The sequence below is a fragment of the Lepidochelys olivacea genome (assembly GCF_965140295.1).
Source record: "Lepidochelys olivacea isolate rLepOli2 genome assembly, chromosome: 11".
NCBI classification, from domain to species: Eukaryota; Metazoa; Chordata; order Testudines; family Cheloniidae; genus Lepidochelys; species Lepidochelys olivacea.
The window spans coordinates 12470781-12491972 of NC_140421.1; the positions used below are offsets into that span (position 1 = coordinate 12470781).

Sequence of the window (21192 nt, forward strand, 5' to 3'; positions counted from 1 at the left end):
GTATTTGTAGAAAGGCACGGAGTTATTGATCCAAACTTGGGGAGTACTGACTGTTTCCTTGTTTACTTCTTTGTAAAAATAATTAAAATTTTATTCAAACTTTGCTTATACCTGATTAAAGACATGCAAACCAGACTAGTAATACAATAAAAGCTGTTTTAATCCAGCATGTTGAGGCAATGGGGGGTGCCGGTAAGTGAAAAATGCCGGTTAACTAAGAGGGAGGGGACTGGGGTGTAGGAGTGGGTGTGGGGCGCGGGCTCTGGGAAGGAGTTTGGGTCTGGGAGGGGGCTCAGGCAGCTGGTTGGGGCACGGGAAGGGATGCGGGGTGCTGGATCCGGGGAGGTGCCCACCTCTGGCGGCTCCCCGCAAGCAGTGACCTGTACTGGCTGCTCCTAGGCGGAGGCGCGGCAGTTGGCTCTGCGCGCTGCCTCCACCTGCAGGCGCCGCCCCCACAGCTCCCATTGGCCACAGTTCCCAGCGCTTGGGGTCGGGGCAGGTCAGTGACAGCGCGCAGAGCTGCCTGATGTGCCTCCACCTAGGAGCAGCTGGGACAGGTCACCGATTGTGGGGAGCTGCCCGTTGTGAGGATCCCCAGGATCCAGCAACCCGCGCCCCCTCCTGCACTCCGCGCCCCCTCCCGAACCCAAACGCCCTCTCAGAGCCCATGCTCCACACCCCTCCTGCACCCCAACCCCCTGCTGGCCCCACGCCAACCAGACTATAAACTGGCATTTCAATGAAGATCAGAAACACAGGTTTATAGAGCTTTTTGGCTGCTGAAGTTCCGGATAAAACAGCTCTTACTGTAATAATATAATAATAATGCTTTGCAGTCTTATAAGCTCTTTCCATCTAAGTATTTCAGAGCACTCTACAAACATCAATGAATTAAGCTTCACACCACTGTGAAGCAGGTATCATTATCCCCATTTTGGGAAAAAACAGGCACCAAGAAGTTATGTAGTATTCCCTCAATTTTAGAGATGGGAAAAATGGGGCCTAGTTTCAGAGTGTATATACCATATATGTATCATAATACATTTTTTCCTATTTAGAAGTTAAAAGCCCAGATCCCTAGCCATACAAAACATATCTCAGGTTATAAACTGATTAATGTAAATCAATAGGACCCTTGTTACCAAATAAAGTTAATCAAAATTAGAGAAATAGAATCTCTATCCAGCTGGTCTCAGGAAGCAAAACAATCATTGTTATCACCTCTGAATAATTAGATTAAATTATTGTTAAAAGTCTGAGACTCTCTTGTATGCTTAGCCCACTGAAGGTCTGCCAGATTTAATCACCCATGCCGAATGTATCCAGCCTAATAAAGATCTTCTCATATTACATGGGTCAAACAGAGCATCAGCAGTCTGGTCCTAAATCAGTGAAGTCAGTGGGAGCTTTGCCATTGATGTCATGGGCACAGAATCAAACCCTGTCTGATTCAAGGACTTGATCTAGCCAAGCTGGATGGGAACAACAGACAGCTTGATTTGTAAATTCTATCAGTTTACTGTACTGAGATGAAATCAGTAAAGTCAACCATTTAAGTAGAAGTCTGGAATCTTGCCTGTCAAACATACCATCTCTTGAAAAAGGCTGGAAACAGAAGAAATGATCAATGGGAGATTAAGAAATAGCCAGTCCTACAGCCACCTATACTTACAGCTAACCTGTAGCTCCCCCTACATCAGGTTGGGACTATACCCTTTACATTAATCAGATTTGCATTCACTTATTCTTCCCTTAATGTATATGTGCATGCAATAGGAGTTACATACACAACACCCAACGGACACTGGATCCCATAATTCCAATTCAAATAAAGAGTCTTCAAATTATACATCAAAAAGTGAGGCAATCTTAGAAGCAAACACATCAAAACAACACTTTGCAGTCCTAAGGATTTGTCTGCGCTTCAGTCAGATAAAGTGAAACTTGTGATATCTTAAACCAGTACATAAATAGATATGGTCCAACAGAGACCATATCACTCACAGATTGTGCAGTCAGCATTAAAATGAACCAGAATGGTAGGTTCAAACTATTTGTATTACATGAAAAATGTCCTATACCTTGTGGATATATAAATTATTAGACCACTTAAAATGCCCAAACTTCTTATTGGTAGATTTCCCTCCGCCTCTATTTGCTAAGTACTTGAGCAATGCGGTGGTCTGGTTTTCACCCCAATTCCCCTTTCTCCCATTGTAGTGTCCCTCCCACCCGTTATGTTTGTTTTGCAGCAATTGATGTTTGTATCCGGGAGATCCTATAGGATTTGCTATTGTAGAAAACCGTAGTGCACAGCACACACAACTGTTTTCACACCCTCCTATTCATTCTGTTCAGTGACCCTTAAGCCAGAGGAGTAACTTGAGAGATGTGAAATTTTCCATCTTTCAGCAGAGGATGAACATCCCTTGCACTGCTGACCTAGGGAGTGAGTTTAGTCCCAAGGCCCTGGCTGATAACTTGAGACTTGCCCTCAATTCTCTCAATTGCTACCATTGCCTAATTTAGCCTAAAATACTATAGAGGGATTGTGGTGTAGTAGACTGAGTTCAGGCTCAGAAGCCATAAACTTCTGAGCTCCTATCCTTGCTCTGCTACTGACACACTGTGTAAAGTTGGGTAAATCACTTAACTTCTCTGCCTCATTTTTCCATTTGTAAAATAGGGATAATGCCACTAGAGGTGGTTGGGAATTTTTCAACAAAAGGTGTTTTTGACTGAAAATGCCAATTCATTGAAATTTGAACTTTTCATGGGAAATAGTTTTGATGAAACTTTCTTTGGGAAGATTTCTCAGGTTTCTTAGAGAGTGAGAAATGTTCCACAACTGCCCAGTGGTGAGAGTGTTCACCTTTGACTTGCAAGACTCAGATTCAAGACCCAGCTTTGCCTGAATTAGAGCAAGGACTGGAATTTGCCGAGTGCTCTAACCACTGGGGTATTGGTTATTTTGGGGTGAGTCTCTCTCTCTCTCTCTCTCCCCCCCCACCATTTTGTCCTGATGCACAATGGGAACATTTTTGAAATTTTCACAGATGGGAAAACTGTTTCCCACCCCACTCTAAATATTATCTCCCTGACAAGGTTGCAGTGCAGGTGAATTAGTTCATGCCTGCACAGCGCTTTGTTGCCTCTACAGCACTATCCCAGTGCTAAGGATTGTCATCTTTTTATCTGTTGTTGAGCCATGGAGCAAACGTTTCAGATGGAGCAGTCGTGTTCAAAGAAAAAAGCATCCATTGACAGTAACACACTTTTTCAATGGCCAGGGCATAAAACACATTTGATTAGCTTTGTAATAAAGATACTTTTAACGGTAATCTTAGCATGGTGCAGATATTCAGCTATACAGAGTAACTAACTCTAGCTGTCTCTCACATTTTCAGCATTTTCCTGAAAGAACTAGAGAAATATGAACAACTGCCTGAAGACGTGGGTCACTGCTTTGTCACCTGGGTAATGAGGCTTCCTGCTTCACTATTTATTATCTCCTCAAACCCAACCAGAAGCAAGCTAGAGATTGGTGCAAATGATACTTTCCTAGTGATGAGGAGAGGACACTTAGAGCTATATTGTGACTTGGAGTGCACATCCGCACAGAGAAGTAAAGGGAACACAGCTCTACGCTGCCTCCCTGTTTGCTCCTTCCCTGCAGCAGAGGAAACTAGAGCCTTGACTCCCTCCCTTGACCCCCACCCCACCCCCAGCTTTCCTGCACTCACTGGCCAACACAGTTGAGCCAGTCTGGGTGATAAGTGATATAGCCAACAGTAAATTACTACCTCCTCCGGGAGCAAAGTGGAAGTAGGGAGGGCATTGTGGCTCCATTCAGCACTCAGGTATCCAGAGTAGATGTTTGTGTAATGAACCCCTGAGCCATAATTCCTTCCCTGAGAAGTCTCTGTGGCCCCACAGTGGTGGGCTGTGTCCTTGTGACAAAATATAGCCCTTAACTCTGTAACAATTGCTTCAAGGCAGAAGTAAATGTTTTCAGATATTGTTCATGTTTTACCAACAATCTGTTGTTAAATGGCCCATCTTCTGTAAGGGACTGGTGTGTGCAGAGTCTAACACTTACTCAGTACCCCAGAATAAAGCTGAAAACGTTTGCCTGAGCCTTCTCTCTGATACCTGTAGATTTGTTAAAGACAAGCATACAGGTCTAATATTTGGTGCACCTCGTATACCTCAGCTGGAAGAACAGTTTGCCTTTTATTTTTCTATTTAACCTGCAATACTCTCATTACAGTAAGAGGAACTGGTTTACTGCATGTATTTATCCTGCTGAGTCTTAATGGGTGATTGTGGGAGCAGAGCAATAGCTTATCTTGCTTTTCCCTTGATGTTTGTTTTCACAGGCAGATAAATTTCAGATATATGTCACCTACTGCAAAAACAAGCCTGATTCCAGCCAGCTCATCCTGGAGCATGGAGGGACTTTCTTTGATGTAAGCAGCTCTTGACGTTCTCCATCATAGCACACACTGTTGCTGAAAAAGAATATTATAAAATTTTAACATTTGTCCTTTCTCCTTCTTTGGTATTTGATTCTTTCTTTCCATTGCAAATGTCACATAATGGTTTCCCTCCCGCTGGATAATGTATACGAGCATTGTGTGATGTGCAGTCTTCATCACTGGGGAAAGTTGGTCCTAGTAGGATTGGGCAATCCTTATGGGAACCTTCATCTGGTTTTAGAATCAAATCATTTTAAGGTTCTGGATGGTTCAGATTTCCTCTGGCCTTCCAGTTCCAGTGACAAAATCAAACAAGAGACTCTGAGCTCATTATATTTATACCTTGAAGTGCCAAAATCCAATAAGGGGATCTCTTCTCACAGCACATCCAAGATAAGAAGCTAATTCTGCAAACAGTTACTAAACACTTGCCTAAACATGACAGTACATGACCACATTGATTTCAGCTGGACTATGTCTAGCCGTAAAGCGCTAAGCCTGGTAATAAGTGTGTGCAGGATCCAGCCCCAGCTTTGAAGACAGAGGTGGCTCAGACAAAACATGCATGCTTGTGGATTCTTTATTTGAACTAAATGCGTTCATTGAACCTCTGGAGTCTGGGCTATCTCTCATCCATATTAACACTCTGTTACTCCAGTCCTTTAGGGACCACTGTGGGTTATCCTTAAAATTTTACATACATCTCCTTTCCTAAACACTAAATATCGTCAGTTACAAATATAATCAGTCAGCAGGGTTCCTATTCATGCAGCTGGTACCATGGTAATAACTGTATGAATCAACTCGTGAACTCGTTACAGGCCATTGATTAAATTGTTTCAGTTAAATTCAGCATTTAGAGCTCTTAAGTGAACCAGAAAAATGAAGAGCATAATATTCTCTTTTAAAAATAATTTGCTCTGGACCTCATAGTGCTCTTTGTAAATTAGCCAGCTCCTCTTCCTAAAAGTATATTTGACAGTTAAATAGTTTTACCAGCAGGTGGCACTTGTGCCTATTTAATAGTTTAGAAGTGGCTTCCCTGGGATATGGAACATTTCAGGGGATTTACAGGTTTATCAGTGTGTTCACATAGATGAACACATTTGCTCTGCGAAGCTTTTCCATCACAGTCGCGTATGTTGACTGGAGATCTTCTGATAGTGCTTAATACTGCTAGTTAAAGTTTCAGCATCTTGATGTTTTGCAGCGGCAAGTTCTGTTTTTATGCGGCCAAGGTAGGGATTCTACTATGCTGAAAAACAACTTGGTATGCAAAGGGAGAAAAAGGACATGCCAGAAACACTGAAGGGTAAAAGGTCTCCATAGTCCCATACCTTGTGAAGTCAATTACACCAGTGCAAAGTGGTTGTAAAACTTGCCCATTCTGATGTGGTTAGTGTTTACTTTGCAGTGGTGTAAATGACTGCACAAATTGAAGGACAGTGGAGAATCAGGCCCTCAGTGTAATATGAAAGAAATTAAATTCATCTTTCCAATTCTTCTTAATGAGATTTGGACAATATCCAGCACATCTTGCTAAAAAGATACTCTCTGCAATAATAATCTTCCATGTGTATAGTATCTCTGAGGATTTCAAAGTACTGCACAAAGTTTGCAAACACTTGAGTCACTCCATCCACCACAGAAATGCAGCCACCAATGAGAGTAAAGTAGCAATCTAGTAAAGGACCTCATTGAGCACCCATTCAAGTCAATGGGAATCTTTCCATTTCAGAGATCTTTCCCTAAAAGCACATGGCATTGCTAATGATCAGCATAGGACAGGCAGCAAGGGAGACTGCCACATCAACTCTGAAACTACAGGAAGAAGTTAGGGAGTCAGAATGTAGTTACCCAAATTGGTAATTTGGTTGGGACATTGGAACCAGCACCCTTATTCTTTTGAAAATAGCAGTGAATTCTAACGGCCACAAGTTACTTGATTCACCAAACTCTTCCACCTCTTATATCTGTTCTTCTGTAATACCTAACTGTGTAGCATTAAAATTGTGTATATTTTCTTCATCCAGTAGCTTCAGAGATCACTGATGTCTAATAGACTTGTTAATTTCTTATGACACTTCTTTAATTCAATATATTCTCCACAGTCACCAGATATAACTGTGGCTAGTCATACAGGCCAGATCCCCAGCTAGTGTAAATCAGCATGGCTTTGAAGTCAGTGGAGTTATGCAAGTTCACACCAGCTGAGGATCTGGGACATAGATAAGAAACATTTGATCCCTGTTTCTCTCTTCCATCTGCCTCGTGGACTGTTTCTCTGAATCTGCTGCAATTTAAACAATAACAGAGCTGAGTACTGCTTTCTTATTTAAACTATCATGAGCAAGTTCCCCTTCTGGGAGTGTTGGAGCATGTCAAGGAAAATTTGGCCAGAGCAAAGACAGACGGGGTGCCCAAGAGGACACAGAGAAAGTACAAAACAGGGAGGATCTGGTTCAAACAGTTGCCCATATTCTTCCCCTCACTTGAAATATTTTTCTTTCGATCTTAGTAAAAGCTCAGAGTGTTAGTATAGAGCTGCCCCCAGGCACCTTTGATTTGCGTGACCAGCATGCACACAGCACAACATGGTAAGGGTCACTGACCTTGGCGGTGTTATAGGGATTCATATTTCCGCATGGATGGAGTGTTCTTGAACAATGTCTCCAATGAACTAGAGGCACGTTTTTCTTCCTCAGGAAGCAGGCAGAATCCCTGTGTCTCCTTAGTTAATTCTTCAAGAGATATAGTGCTGCAAATTCATATAGTGCTTTCCAGCATCCAAGTGCTTTACAAAAGATCCCACTTTACAGATGTATGTGAAATCTTTTATGTCCTGTCGGCAGTATCACATAGCAGTAACTGCTCAGGATGCAGCTCCATACTCTGGTCCTTGTGTGGATAGCCATTTTGTGTGTTCTAAGGCCCTGTCCTGGCTAAAACTCCTGACTGACTATATAACCAGCCAGAGCCTTCGACACCTCACCACCATTCAGCTTGTGTCCACCCAGCAATTTTGCTTCCCTCATAACTATGTTTGCACATCCACACCTCGCCTGCTTTCTGTGTGTTTTTGTATCAGTGCATCAGACACTGGGTGAGATTTTGTTCTTCACCTATTAGAGATGCAGCACAGAACTTGTAGCCCAGAGGAAGAGGGGAGGAGACTTTAAGCTTCTTCACAACCCCAAGCATAACTGTCTGAGTTACCCCTGGGTGGCAGCACTGCCCAGAATCTCTACAGTGCCATGTTCTGCGATCCCACTCCCCATATGTCCTTCCTGCCCTCACCCCCATGCCTCGTGTGTCTCCTATGCCAGGCTGTGTGAAGGAGTCCTCTGGAGGCTGTCTTGCAGTTCTTGTGGCACCTTAGAGACTAACCAATTTATTTGAGCATGAGCTTTCGTGAGCTACAGCTCACGTGCCACAAGTACTCCTTTTCTTTTTGCGAATACAGACTAACATGGCTGTTACTCTGAAACCTGTCTTGCAGTTGTCTGCCTCTATGTCTATTCTGGGGAAATCCTCCCTCGGTAGGAACTGAGACTTTTAGGACCCCTCTGGTTCACTCTGGCCTTATTCAGTGTAGGAGGGCTGGGCAGGTATGAAGATTTCACTGTTTCTGAGCAGCTATCCCATAGTGCATGGGCCTAGTGTGCCTCGTGAACATTCACCAGCAGCACATAAGGCAGTGCATTCTGGAGTGTCCTACTGCCCCAAGAGTTGGGACACAGGAGGAAAGAAACGCTTAGTTACGCAGACAGTACAAACAACCTGTGCTGAACTGGTTCCAGGAAAAGAATCATGTGCCAGCCGGTACACAATGTTGCGGGATGGGCAAATATCACGGGTGGGGAAGAGGAGGGGTCAGACTACATTGTGCTTTAGCTAGATCCTCAGCTGGCAGAATGCTCCTTGGGGCTATTACCAACTGGAGCAAGTCAGTGCAGTGTCCTGGCTGGCTCTCACCTGACCCATGGCTAGGGGCCAAGAAGAGAATAAGGGAGCTGTAACTGGATCTGTGATGGCTCCTCCCTTTCCTCTGTTATGCTGAAACATAAAATCTGGCCCAGGGCATCCTGGAGGTTATTAACTAAATGCTCCAGAATGTGAAGAATTATGATAAAGGTCCACCCCAGACATGACATTAATGCAGGATTTAATGTTAAGGGTCTGATTTAGACCCTCACGACTAAGGAAAAACAGTTTACATGTCAATAAATACATCCTAAGGCAAAACCTGTGTTATTTACTCAACAGAGTCCGAGCTGGAGTGATTGCACAGAGCTCTCCCTGTTTACAGACCAGAAGAGAACACTAAATAACCCTGTGGTCTATTGTTGTCCTTTATGTGTGTGAACTAAAAACTAGTTAAAGTAAGAACTCCAGGGCTAAAGTTAGTTATGGGTGGTTCCATCTGGTATTGGGTAAAAAAATTTTTATGCCTGTATTTAACAGCATCTTATTTTCACCTCCTGTAGGAAATTCAACAAAGGCACGGCCTGGCCAACTCTATCTCCTCCTATTTAATCAAGCCCGTCCAGAGGATCACCAAATACCAACTTTTACTGAAGGTACAGTAATGATCTAGTCTGATTAGCCACATTGTTCAGATGGGGTACAGAGGGTCACAGAGAGAGTCAATAACTTGACTGGCAGGCACAGTAGCCTGGAGCCACAAGATATGGGGGTCTAGCACTGGTCACGTTAGGTTCAATTAGGAGCCTCTCTGTAAGCCTGTGCAGGGGAGTTAGTGAGTGTAATGATCCCTCTTACTCCCCTTTAGGAGCTAACTGCATGGTCAGACCCTACTGAGGGGTTGAGCAGCTGCTGCAGCTGGGCCCCCCACACCCTTCCAGATAAGTGACAAGGAATGGAAAGGAGGGGCGAGGAGTGGATGGAACCTTGGCTCACCCCTCACTTGCTGACACAATGACCAATGCAGCTGATCTGATGCTAAGGTGGAAATAAGTTGGGCCAGGAAAAGAGCTGTAAATGAGAATCTGACTCAGTGAGAAGAGGAGGAATGATCCAGTGGTTAGGGAGACCTAAGTTCAACAGTCTTTTTGCTGCACTGGTTAGGGAGACCTTGCTGCAACAGTCTTTTTGTGTAACCTTGGACAATGGGAGTTAGGCATCATAAACACCTTTAAAAATTGGTTGGTTAGTTAGTCTGCATCTCAGTTCCTCATCTGTAAAATGGGGATAATAGCACTTCCTACCTAACAGGGTGTTGTGAAAACAGATATATTACAGATTGTGAGGCACATAGATTCTATGGTAATGGCGGCCAAATAAGTACCTAAAATATAGTGTGAAACACTGCCATGCTGATCTGCTAGTGGCTTGCACACCTTTTGTTCAGGTGTAAATAACTGCACAATGAATGAAGGCAATGAAGAAGTTGGCCCACCCAGAACATGTGTCTTGTAATATGGAAATCATAAATGAATCTGATAATGCCTCTAGCAAATTCAAGCCAATTTCTCAACTGTATTTCTGCCCAAGAGGTTCTTTTACCAATGCATTGAAATTACCAAGTTTTTATAAATGCATACCATGGGGTTAAGTATCATATATTAAAGAAAATCTTTCTCTGTGTTTTAATAACATAAGCAATTAAACTGGTAAAAATTGCAAAGCTCCAATTTACTTTTCACCATTAATGCTGTTTATTTACTGTTTGCATTTCATTCATCTCAGTCAGTGGAAATAAGATGGTCAGTTTCTCTTGTGTTTAGTCACTTTCATTTACTGGGTATTATACACTATGCAGTGCTGCAGTATTCAGGCTTCCTACACTGCAGGGCAGAGCTCTCAATTCACCTTCAATATGGAGGGTGATACCAACAAATTAACTCTGTCACCAGCTCAGTCTCTGAAACATTTATGCCATCAACTTGCATTTGAGGGTGAGCCCCATCCCAAAAGGACCCAAGGGGGCAAGGAGAGGGAGACGAATACAGCTCTTACTGAAATCTGTGGAAAGATTCCTATTGACTTTGATGGCAGTTGGATCAGTCATAGGTGGGTACAGAAATAAGGAGAGATTTAATGGTAGGGAATAACTGTGATAGAAAGGGGAGAGGAAAAATGAAATCTTGAATTGTAAAAGTAGATAGGGGAGAAAGACTGAACTGGAAAAGAGAAACATCTTGGGAAAAAAGTGTTTTGTAGAGAAAAATGCAAAGGATGAAGAACTTCTGAGGGGGAGGCATATGGTATATTACAAATAACAGAAGAAAAGATGCATGAAGAGGAAAAGTAGACACAGAGAGACTGATTCTCCACAGGAAATGAGCTCTGAACATCCAGTCTAGCCCTAAGAAGAGAAAAAGGAAAGAAGGGGAAAATCCAGGGGAGATAGAAGTGTTTTCTTATACAGTAAGTTTGCTTTCTGGAACACTTTGGTCAGATGTTTTAATGACAGTTCAGCTGTTTCTAATAATAGCAAACATCTGGATGTTTTCCTGGGTTTGGATAGGGACTCCTACCCAACATCTGCCTCTTTTTGGACGCTGGATATCAGCTTAATTTTTTCTTTGAAACGTTGACAGGTACAGCACAGGAATACTTACACACAAATAAAAGACTCATGAGAGTAACTTTAAAATTAACAATGGGAACATTTTCTATTGATCTTGGATTTTGAAAATTGATCAGACAGTATCCACTTAAAAACTAACCACCAATAGGAGAGTCTCATATAAGACATGGAAGGTCATTGTCCCACTCTGTTTGGCACAGGTGAGGCCTCAGCGGGTGTACTGTGTCCAGTTCCAGTTGCCGCACATTAGGGAAGATCTGGACAAATTGGAGACCATCTAGAAAATAGCTACAAAAATGATAAAAGCTTTAGAAAACCTGATCTGTGAGGAAAGGTTAAAAATGGACATATTTAGTCTAGAGAAGAGAACACTGATGGGGGACACCAATAATAGTCCTCAAATATATTAAGGGCTGTTACAAAGAGCATGGTGATGAATTGTTCTCGATGTCCACTGAAGGTAGGACAAGATGCAATGGGCTTTATCTGCAACAAGGGAGTTTTAGGCTAGATATTAGAAAAAAACTTTCTAATTATAAGGATGGTTAAGCATTGGAATAGATTACCAAGGATGACTGTGGATTCCCCATCATTGGAGGTTTTTCAGAATAGGTTAGACAAATACCTGTCATGGATGGTCCTGTTTCAGCTCAGGAGGCTGGACTAAATGATCTCTGGAGTCCTTTCCAGCCCTACATTGCTATGATTCTAAACAAAATATATGTAGGGTAAAATCTCACTAGAAATAGAGACAATTTAAGCCTCTTTTAGGCCCTCTCTATAGATGAATTTGTATCCATTTAGTTAAACTGGTTCAATTAAACTGGCTTAGTTAAATCAGTGCAAACTGCTGTGTAGACACTCTTATATTGGTTTCAGGGTGATCTATTTTGTTGAACCTTAAACTAGTTCTCAATCAACTGAATCCAGGTTTATGATATATGAGTGTCCACATGGCCTTTGATGCAATTAAACTTCATCCATTTTAAATCTCACCTTTAATTAACCTGTTTCAACACTTCATGGAGACAAGGCTTTTTGGCTGGGAAATGTAATCTGAATTTAAATGAGTGTATATTTTTCTGCCTGTAAAGAAGTTAATTATATATGGCCTGCATTTCTTCTTAGGAACTCTTAACCTGCTGTGAAGAAGGCAAAGGAGAACTCAAAGATGGCCTGGAAGTGATGCTCAGTGTCCCCAAGAAGGCAAACGACGCCATGCACGTCAGCATGCTGGAAGGTAGCAGATTCTCAAAATCATGAGGGGGAAAGCTATGCAGGAATTAATCCTGGGGTGTCTTGTTGCCTAGAGTTTGCAGTGACAGGTTTGTGATTGCTGACTGCCCATTGCTCTCAGATGCTTCCCTACTCCTCATGAGATTTCTCAGAAATACTTGTCACACCTGTAAAAAGGAGAAGAGTGTTCAAGCAAGTAATAGAAGCAATGTCCTACATCTATCTGCACAGCACCTCATGGGATGGTGATTAAAATTGCTGATGGGCAAACTCATCAGCAAAATTAAGAACACACACACACACACACACACACACACACACACACACACACACACACACACACACACACAACCTCGAGCCAAACCGTTTCTGGAAATCTAATATTTGATTGTTTTTCACTCTGGTCTCCGACCAAAAGTAGAAATGCCCTATTACTACAAGAGAATCAGTTCCTGTGAGAATCAAGAGCTATGGACAGTTTATCTAAGGCTTTCACAAGCATCTGGAAGTTTTTTTTTATGAATTGAACCTAAACTCTAAACTGATAAAGCCCAATTCTGATGTCATACCAGTTTTACACTAATATAGTTCCATCGTCTCCAGTGGAATTACTCTCGAACCACATTGGTGTGAGATCAGAAAGGCCCTCTGAAATTTGCCTATCGTTGGTTACACTGCCCATATTTTGATAGGCTAAGCTAAAATGCTCTGAATTGCCACATGGTACAGAGTTCATCATTAAAGTTTTTACTGTGTCATTTACAAGTAATTAAGATTGTGGTGGCATGCACAGTAGTCCATATATTGCTGCCCTATATACAGTTGTCACCATTAAAATCTTTACCGTGTTTCCCCTTGCCTAATGAATATTACCACACACAAATACAGTGGAAAGCACTAAAGGTACATACAGGACAGCAATATAGGTACATTTCACCCAATATATATGGCACACTGAGTACCACAGAAACAATTCAATCCAAAGCAACAGAGAATAAAGTGAACAATGTTCTGACTGTGACAGTGCCTTTCCATTAATATCCATTCAAGAATTAGTTGCATAATAAAGCATGCGACTCTATGTTCCTATTCTTTCATAACACTGTAATCCTCTGAACAGTGAAAACCCTGCTTTGTTGATCATTGGGGATATTGGTCCCAGGAACAAAACTGGATAAAATGTTCTGTTGTGTTTCATTTAGGCTTTGATGAAAACCTGGATGTTCAGGGAGAGCTCATCCTTCAGGATTCCTTTCAAGTGTGGGATCCCAAGTCTCTCATTCGGAAAGGTCGCGAGAGACACTTGTTTCTCTTTGAAATCTCTTTGGTTTTTAGCAAAGAAATCAAAGATTCTTCAGGACACACTAAATATGTTTACAAGAACAAACTACTGGTAGGTCTACCAGAATGAGATATTCTGGGGTTGGGTTTTTTATAGGTAGAGATGGAAGGGAAGGCTTGTTTGTCTCTGCATTGAGTTTGGAATACTTATGCATTCTGGAACCCCATGCTCAGACCTTGTCGGGGCTCACTGAGCCCTGCTATATCTGAAAAACAAAGCTCAGAGCATTTCTGGAAAGATTAAAGATGACAGTGTGCATGGTGGTTGGGATGGTGGCAGTGGGGTTCGTCTGAACTGATCAAACACCTTTCCCTTGCCATCCCTTGCTTATGGCTTTGTTTTCAGTTTATTTTATCAGTGTACAACATACCAGAGGAGCTGAGCTCCCCCACAATGTAAAATCTCTTGAAACCAGGAGGCTCCATTCATAATGTACGGTCTCTCCTTCTCACTAGACCTCAGAACTGGGAGTGACAGAGCACGTCGAGGGAGATCCCTGTAAATTTGCCTTGTGGTCCGGGCGGACACCATCCTCAGACAACAAAACAGTGCTGAAAGTGAGTCTTTTGAGCTTGTTTTCTTTGCCTTCAAAGCATTAAATTCCCAACTGGGGACTGGAAGTGCTAAGTGAAAGGTAGGATTTTTTTCCCTGGAAGCATGCATGTAGTTCCCATTGGAGTCAGGGGTCAATTCTGCCCGCATCTTGGGGCAGAATTTGGTTCTAATATATAGCCTGGCTCAAGAGGGTTCAATTATGCAGCTGCTCAGTCCACTGCAGTCCTCTTCCTATTACGGTCTGTTTTGAGCCACTGCAGAATCTAACTCAGGATGATTCTGAGTTTGAATTTGTATTTACATTGGGGACTGTAATTGGTTCAGTTGATTGCCCCTGGATTCATTGGCAGTAGTGCTTTTCTTCAAACTCACAGAGCTGACAATCATTTCGCTGATTGAATTCTTAAAAAAGAACTCACACTAGATATTTTGTTTGAGAAATACCAGCTGTGCACTGATAACCTGTTTCCTCACCAGAGAGCATTTTTTTATTTCTTGTATTAAATATACATCTAGAGATTAACTGCTCTCGTGTTGCTTGTTGAACTTATTAGGTAGGTATGGCAAACATGCGCTTCCAGTTCTGCTAGGTTTATTAGGTATTCCAGCTGCTGTGACAATGGAGTGAGGAACCAACAGTGAAACAGTCAATCATGTGTTAATATCAACAAATCATGACTCTTCAACATAGGAGACGTGCCAAGAATATTATAATGTGCCTATCGTTTTGCCTTTTGGAACTTCAGGCATCCAGTATTGAAACAAAACAGGAATGGATCAAAAATATCCGGGAAGTCATTCAGGAGAGGATTATTCATTTGAAAGGAGCTTTGAAGGAGCCAATCCAGCTCCCCAAGACACCAGCAAAGCAGAGAAATAACAGTAAAAGGTAACCTCAGTGATTCCATAAACAACCCTCCTGTTTGGAGCTTGATTCTCGGTTGGAACTGTTTTCTTCAGCAGTGCAGGTTTGCTCAGATTAGTTAATTGAATAGAAATTCTCAAAATAACTTCAACTGTTTGAGTGAAAAAAATTTGATTGGACAAGCTGTCCTAAACAAAAATAAGGGGCCAGATTTTCACATTGTATAAATCCATGAAATCAGTGGACCTTTGCCGTATCATACCAGGAGAGTGTCTGTTTGCTTTTTACAAGATTCACGTAGCATTTTTACGATAACCATCCACAGTCTTCACAGACAAACTTTGCTTTTTTTGACCATGAAATGGAGGAAAACATGTAATGAAAACCTTTTCTGTGGAAACCAAACATTTTCAAATTAAAAATATTCAACCCCCCCCAAACTACTAGAGTGATGTATAACATGTAATGAATTAACTGCTGGATCAGAATGAAAATTACCCGTTGAGTCCAAGGATATTTCTCTTGCTGACCCCACCTGAAGAGGAGTCTATTTCTTCTCACAAACAAGCGCCTGCGTATTCCCTTTTCTTGTTCGATTTTATGTATCATGTGACAATAAAAATAATAAGTGGTCTTCAGCATTTCAGTGTTACCGTCCATGACAAATAATAAGAAATAATAACAGGACTTTTGTGGACAACAAGGTGGAGTACCTGGTTAGAAAAAATTATATACAATGGATTGTTCCTTTCACTGCATTAACTAAGGCTCCAGCCTTGCATTGGGATCCATTAGAACAGACCCCTGAGCCCATGTACAGTCAGTCTGTCCATCTTAGGGGTCTCAAACTCAGTTTACCTTAGGGCCAGTGCCAGTCCTCAAATCCTCCCAGCGGGCCAATAACGTCACTCATGCCACCCAGAACCCGCCCCCCGCAAATTCTTCCCCCCACCTTGGCTAAGGCTCTGGGAGGGAGTTTGGGAGTCTGGGAGGAGGTCTGGGGTATTGGGGGGATTGGGGGGCAGGATCTGGGAGGGAGTTTGGATGCAGAAGGGTGAGAGGTTGGGCTCTGGGAGGGAGTTTGGGTGGGGGAAGGGGTCTGGGGTGCAGGCTCTGGGATGGAGTTTGGGTGCTGGGTGCAGGCTCTGGGCGGGGGCAGGGGTGCAGGAGGAGGGGGTGGGGTTGCAGGTTCTCAGAGCAAGTTTGGGGGTGGGAAGGGGGTGTGGGAAGGGGGAGGGGTGCAGGCTCTGGGAGGGATTTTGGGGGTGGGAGGGGTGTGTGGGGAGGAGGTCGGGGGGGTGCAGTGCTAACCTGGGGCTCCAAGGCACGGCGGGCTGGGGGGCCTCCACGCGCTGCTGCTCCCAGGCACCGCCCCGCAGCTTTCCATTGGCCACAGGGTGCTCGGGCCAGGGGCTGTGCGTGGCGGTACAGCCCCGCCCCAGGGTTGCAGGGAGGGAATGGCAGACACGTGGAGTGAGCAGGCAGAAGCCGCTCAGCTCCGCTGCGCTCCCGGTAGTGGGCAGGGCCCCTGGACATTGTAAATCACCCAGCGGACTCGCGGTTGGGAAGCACCTCAGGGTGGCAGGTGGGGCCAAGAGAGAGACTTGGCCCCAAAATTGCCCCATTGGGGAGGTTCTCGGGCTGCAGATGGCCAGGAGTATGAGAGCCCCCATTTGAGCATCTCTCAATCTTTAACATGTTTATTATCATAACATCCCTGAGAAGTTGGCCAATGCTTTGATCCCCATTTTACAGATGGAGAACTAAGGCACAGAGAGACTAAGACCCAGATTTTTAAAGGTGATTTGCCTATGGTTTCACAGGAAATCTCTGGCAGAGCAGGAAATTGAACCACAGGCTACCACCCTAAACAGTGGAGCATCCTTGCCCTCACAGTTTTTCATGGGCTTATGGATGGGTTTGCTCTCATAGATCCCAATGAAAGAGTGAGACCTTTGTTGGCAACATCAAAGTCCTGTCAGATGTAACAGGCTGCTTGTATTCCTTGTATACTAATTTCAGTAAAGAAATTCTTAAAAAGAGGCAGAAAGAGGTTCAACGGAAAAGAATTTCAGGAGGGGGAAAAAATACCCTATGCCAACAGACTGATGTGGTTATATCTTTTCTTTTCTTTTCTTTTCTTTTTACAATCCTGTCATTTTTATGCTAGTTTTAAACTCCTGAAAATGTGGATTACAGTGAGACTGCAGAGATATCCCTTCACTTCAGTGTCGTGAACAGCAATGCTATTATTTGGATGGCTGGTTTTGGTTAAGTGAGAAATCTAACTCGAGTGAAATATCTGCCTTACCACCCTCATTAGGGAACTATTTCTAGGAGCAAGAGCCTTCGTTGCTGTAAATATGGACACAAAGGCCATTCCTATTCCAGCAATAAACATGGTGATTATATGCAGAATTCTAACCCTACAGCAGAGGTGACATCATTTTAAATTACACAGTGTGTAATAATATGAGCTCCATCAATGGGGTAATCTTAGCACAAATCCTGCCCAATGTGCTGAATTGGCAGTTCTCAAATCCACCTGTGAATTTTTGCACTTCCCAAGGCTGGTGCTTTAAGTAAACAGGGTTGTTTTCTCATTGTCCCTGTGCAGAGATGGAGTAGATGATGCAGACAGCCAAGGAGATGGAAGCAGTCAGCCTGATACCATTTCCATTGCATCCAGAACCTCACAGAACACAGTGGACAGTGACAAGGTAGGATCTATCCCTGCATATGCACTGCAGCTAACTCTTCCCAAGAGAATTTAGGATAAAAGCAGAATAGAAAGAGAGACAAAGAGACTAACCCTTTATAGAGGTTCTTTAGCTGTATTACACTTGGGAACCCCTTTGCTGAGATATTAAAAATCTGGCTATTCTTGTGCTTGTCCTCAGTATTGCTGTGGTACATAGTTTGCCCTTCTTGTTGCTGGTTCTGAGCTGCAGCCTCTGCCCTGTGTGTTAAAATTTAGAGGTTGAGTAGGCTATGAAAAATCACAGCTCAGAGCAACTTTTTTCTTATTAGCACTGTCTCAGAGTGAGCCAGATTGTGAATTACCAGACAGTTGGTTATCTTCTGTAATTGCCATATTAGTGCCAAAAACTAGTCTATTGGAGGGACCATGGGTGCACACACAGCAATTAATATAACAGCACTGAAATGCAAACTCTCCCCCCACCCCCACTCCATTGTGTAATCATGAGAGCCTGGGAGGCCTTCTCCTTCCAGATACGGTGATTCTGGAATCCATTCCTTCTCGACATATGGTGGAACATATCTGTGGTACCCTTGAGGCTCATTAGATTCCATTTTAATGTTGTATGTTGCTCTGTGTGTGTGTATGATTGTTTTATTTATTGAACAATCCGAGGATTTGGCTGTTTGGGTGCTCCATTACTGCTATGAGGATTGACTTGGGTATATTGCCCTAATTCCTCCAACTGTGATCTTTGGCCATATTTCCAGTTGCCCAGAAGTCTTTGTTCAGAAGCACTGATTCAGCAGTGATGTATTGTTAATCACAATAATTTATTCAGTTTAATATAGTTGGGTTTTTCATATCCACCAAGAGTATTTATGCCTTTTCACCTGTTTGGTTTTGAAACCGATGTAAACTTGCAAAATAATGAACTTTCCAGGATCACCTATGGTATATGTGCTCATCGGTGTTTTTATCATGCTGCCAGTGGCACTGAGTAGAAAGTGTTCTTGCAATTACAAAACTTGTATCTGTGATTGTCAGGCTCACCAATGAGCTCCAGTATAAGATGTTTTTGAGAGCTGAACTCAGAAATAGGAATGAATTGTAAATGAATAACCTTTAAAAGCCTCCAAGATAATACATTATTGGAACATGCCTTTTAAGGTAAACATGTTATTACTTTCTTGTTCCACCAATAACCTAAACAAGATTTGGTGTGATCTATATATATCCCAAAAGCCACTGAAACTAGATGAATACCTTGCTGGATGCTGGAAAATACATTTTCGCTTCTTTGATTTACACTGACTTATTCTGCATTTCAGTATTGTTCATCTCTGTTATTCCTGATAAATGTTCTGATTCAGCAAAGCACTTGAGCACATGCTTAACTTTAACCATTTGCCTAAGTCCTGTTGATTTCAATGTGACTTATCCTTATGCTTACTGTTAAAGGCATGGATAAGTGCTTTGCTGTACAGGAATAGACATAAGCGTAAGTGTATTCTCAAGTGTTTTGGTGAATCAGACCTATCGACTCAAAGTCAAATTCTGCTAAAATAGGGCCCTTGACATCAATGGCACTAATTGTGGGAGTAGGGTGAGGAGAATTTAGCCTTCATGGTGCTGCATTGCAGCACCTTTATGCTGAGGGGTGTTGTATAACTCACCATTTTACCTCAGAATCATCTCTTCATGTTTCCATACACTAATACTTTCAAGACTGAGGTCTTGATCCTGTATCTGGATCTGCTGTCAGCGGCCTTTGTGCTGGCAGATCCCAAAGAAATACTGGAACCTAACAGAGTACAGTACTTCTTACAAAAAGAAAAGGAGTACTTGTGGCACCTTAGAGACTAACCAATTTATTTTAGTCTCTAAGATGTCACAAGTCCTCCTTTTCTTTTTGCGAATACAGACTAACACGGCTGCTACTCTGAAACCAGTACTTCTTACGTTAACTTCTCCTAAACACAGAGCAGTATTTTGGACATTTGGGGGATTTTAGTCTGGGGCCTTGAAGAGATATTGACTCCTTATGTGTGGTGCTTCTCTTCCAGGAGAATTAGAGTGAGGCCTCTTGGTGAGAGGCATCAGTGGTTTATCTTCTCAGCCGGACCAACAGTAAATGATCAGAGAGCTTGTGGGCAGATCTCAGAAAAGCTGCAGCTGCACTCCCTCAGGTTCTTGGCACAGCTGGTAGCGCTTGGGTAAACTCTGTAACATATGCAGCATAATGAGTTCATGTGCGGCAGATAACAGCACTGCTCAGGCACCCATATGTAATGAATCTGTGATCTGTAAATAATAGACTCAATTACTATCCAACTCCAGTTAGTGGAGTTACCCTGGTGTAAGAGAAATCAGATTCAGGCATTGAGATGTGTCCTAAATATAGCTCTCCATTCTGTGACCTCAGTGAAATCTCTCTCCAGGTGCCCCCCTGGGATTAAATCCAGAAGAAATCGGGGAGAGGCTCCCCCTTTGAAAACAACACACTATCTCTTCATAGAAACCTCTTTTACAAATACATGCAAAGCCACTTCAAAGCAATGTCAGCCAGTCTAGAGGCAGATTAATTTGCACTTGGAACATTTATATATTAACTTAACACTCGAAACAATTTTTAAATAACATTGAGGTTCACACAATTTTCTCAAAGCAAGGAAATTTAAAGCTAAAGTCAACACACTTTCTCCTTTCCTTCATTCTAGCTATTATGCCTGTGGATTATCCAGGACATAATTGAATGTTAGGGGAAATGAATGGCATGCATCATTTTGGGCTAAAACAACCCAAACAGATTTTTGAGTTTGAGCAGTGCCAACAACTCTCTAAAACTTGTATTTGATCACACCCCTTCAGCCACACTCCTTTATTTCAAATCTTTTCAAAAACAAATCTCTCCTGGTTGAGAGTAAGTTTCATTCTTCTCATATATCAAGCTCCAGCCTTGGAGCAAATTTTGTAAAGCTACATTTTAAACTCATGGGGGCAAGGAGGGTGTTGAGTAGAAATACTGACACAGCTGTTACTCCAGTAGCCTGAATGGGAATTTTCATTGTCTCTGACTGTAGATTAATTAAACAGTACGTTTTAGCAGAGGACATAGTGTGCTGTGGTGGCCAGGGCACTAGACTAAGGGAAAGAAGAACTGGGCTCTAATCCTGGCTCTGTCACTGACCTGCTGTGTGTCCTTAGATAAGTGACTTCACTTCTCTATGCCTCTATCTCCTCACATCCTTTGTCTATTTTGTTTTTTTAATTGTAAGCTCTTCAAGGCAGATATTGTCTCTCACTATGTGTTTGCCCAGCACTTGGGGCCTGGATCTCAGCTGAAGACTTTAGGCAGCACTAAAGTAATAATAATTAATGACATTCACATCACGTAGGCCTCGGCCCTTATTCAGGAAATATGTGCCTAACTTTAGCAGTGTTTCTAAGTCTCATAATCTG

At 42.6% G+C, this 21192-nt stretch overlaps 1 protein-coding gene across 1 annotated transcript in view; it reads left to right on the forward strand.

Annotated features, from left to right (window-relative positions):
* Positions 1–21192, forward strand: part of KALRN (kalirin RhoGEF kinase) — a 765876-nt gene that overhangs the window by 537394 nt on the left and 207290 nt on the right. Inside the window, exons 26-33 of the mRNA XM_084643219.1 lie at positions 3408–3477; positions 4380–4469; positions 8966–9058; positions 12160–12271; positions 13470–13660; positions 14065–14166; positions 14911–15053; positions 17647–17749. Coding sequence (XP_084499345.1) covers positions 3408–3477; positions 4380–4469; positions 8966–9058; positions 12160–12271; positions 13470–13660; positions 14065–14166; positions 14911–15053; positions 17647–17749 — 904 coding nt within the window. The remainder of the gene's footprint in view (positions 1–3407; positions 3478–4379; positions 4470–8965; positions 9059–12159; positions 12272–13469; positions 13661–14064; positions 14167–14910; positions 15054–17646; positions 17750–21192) is intronic.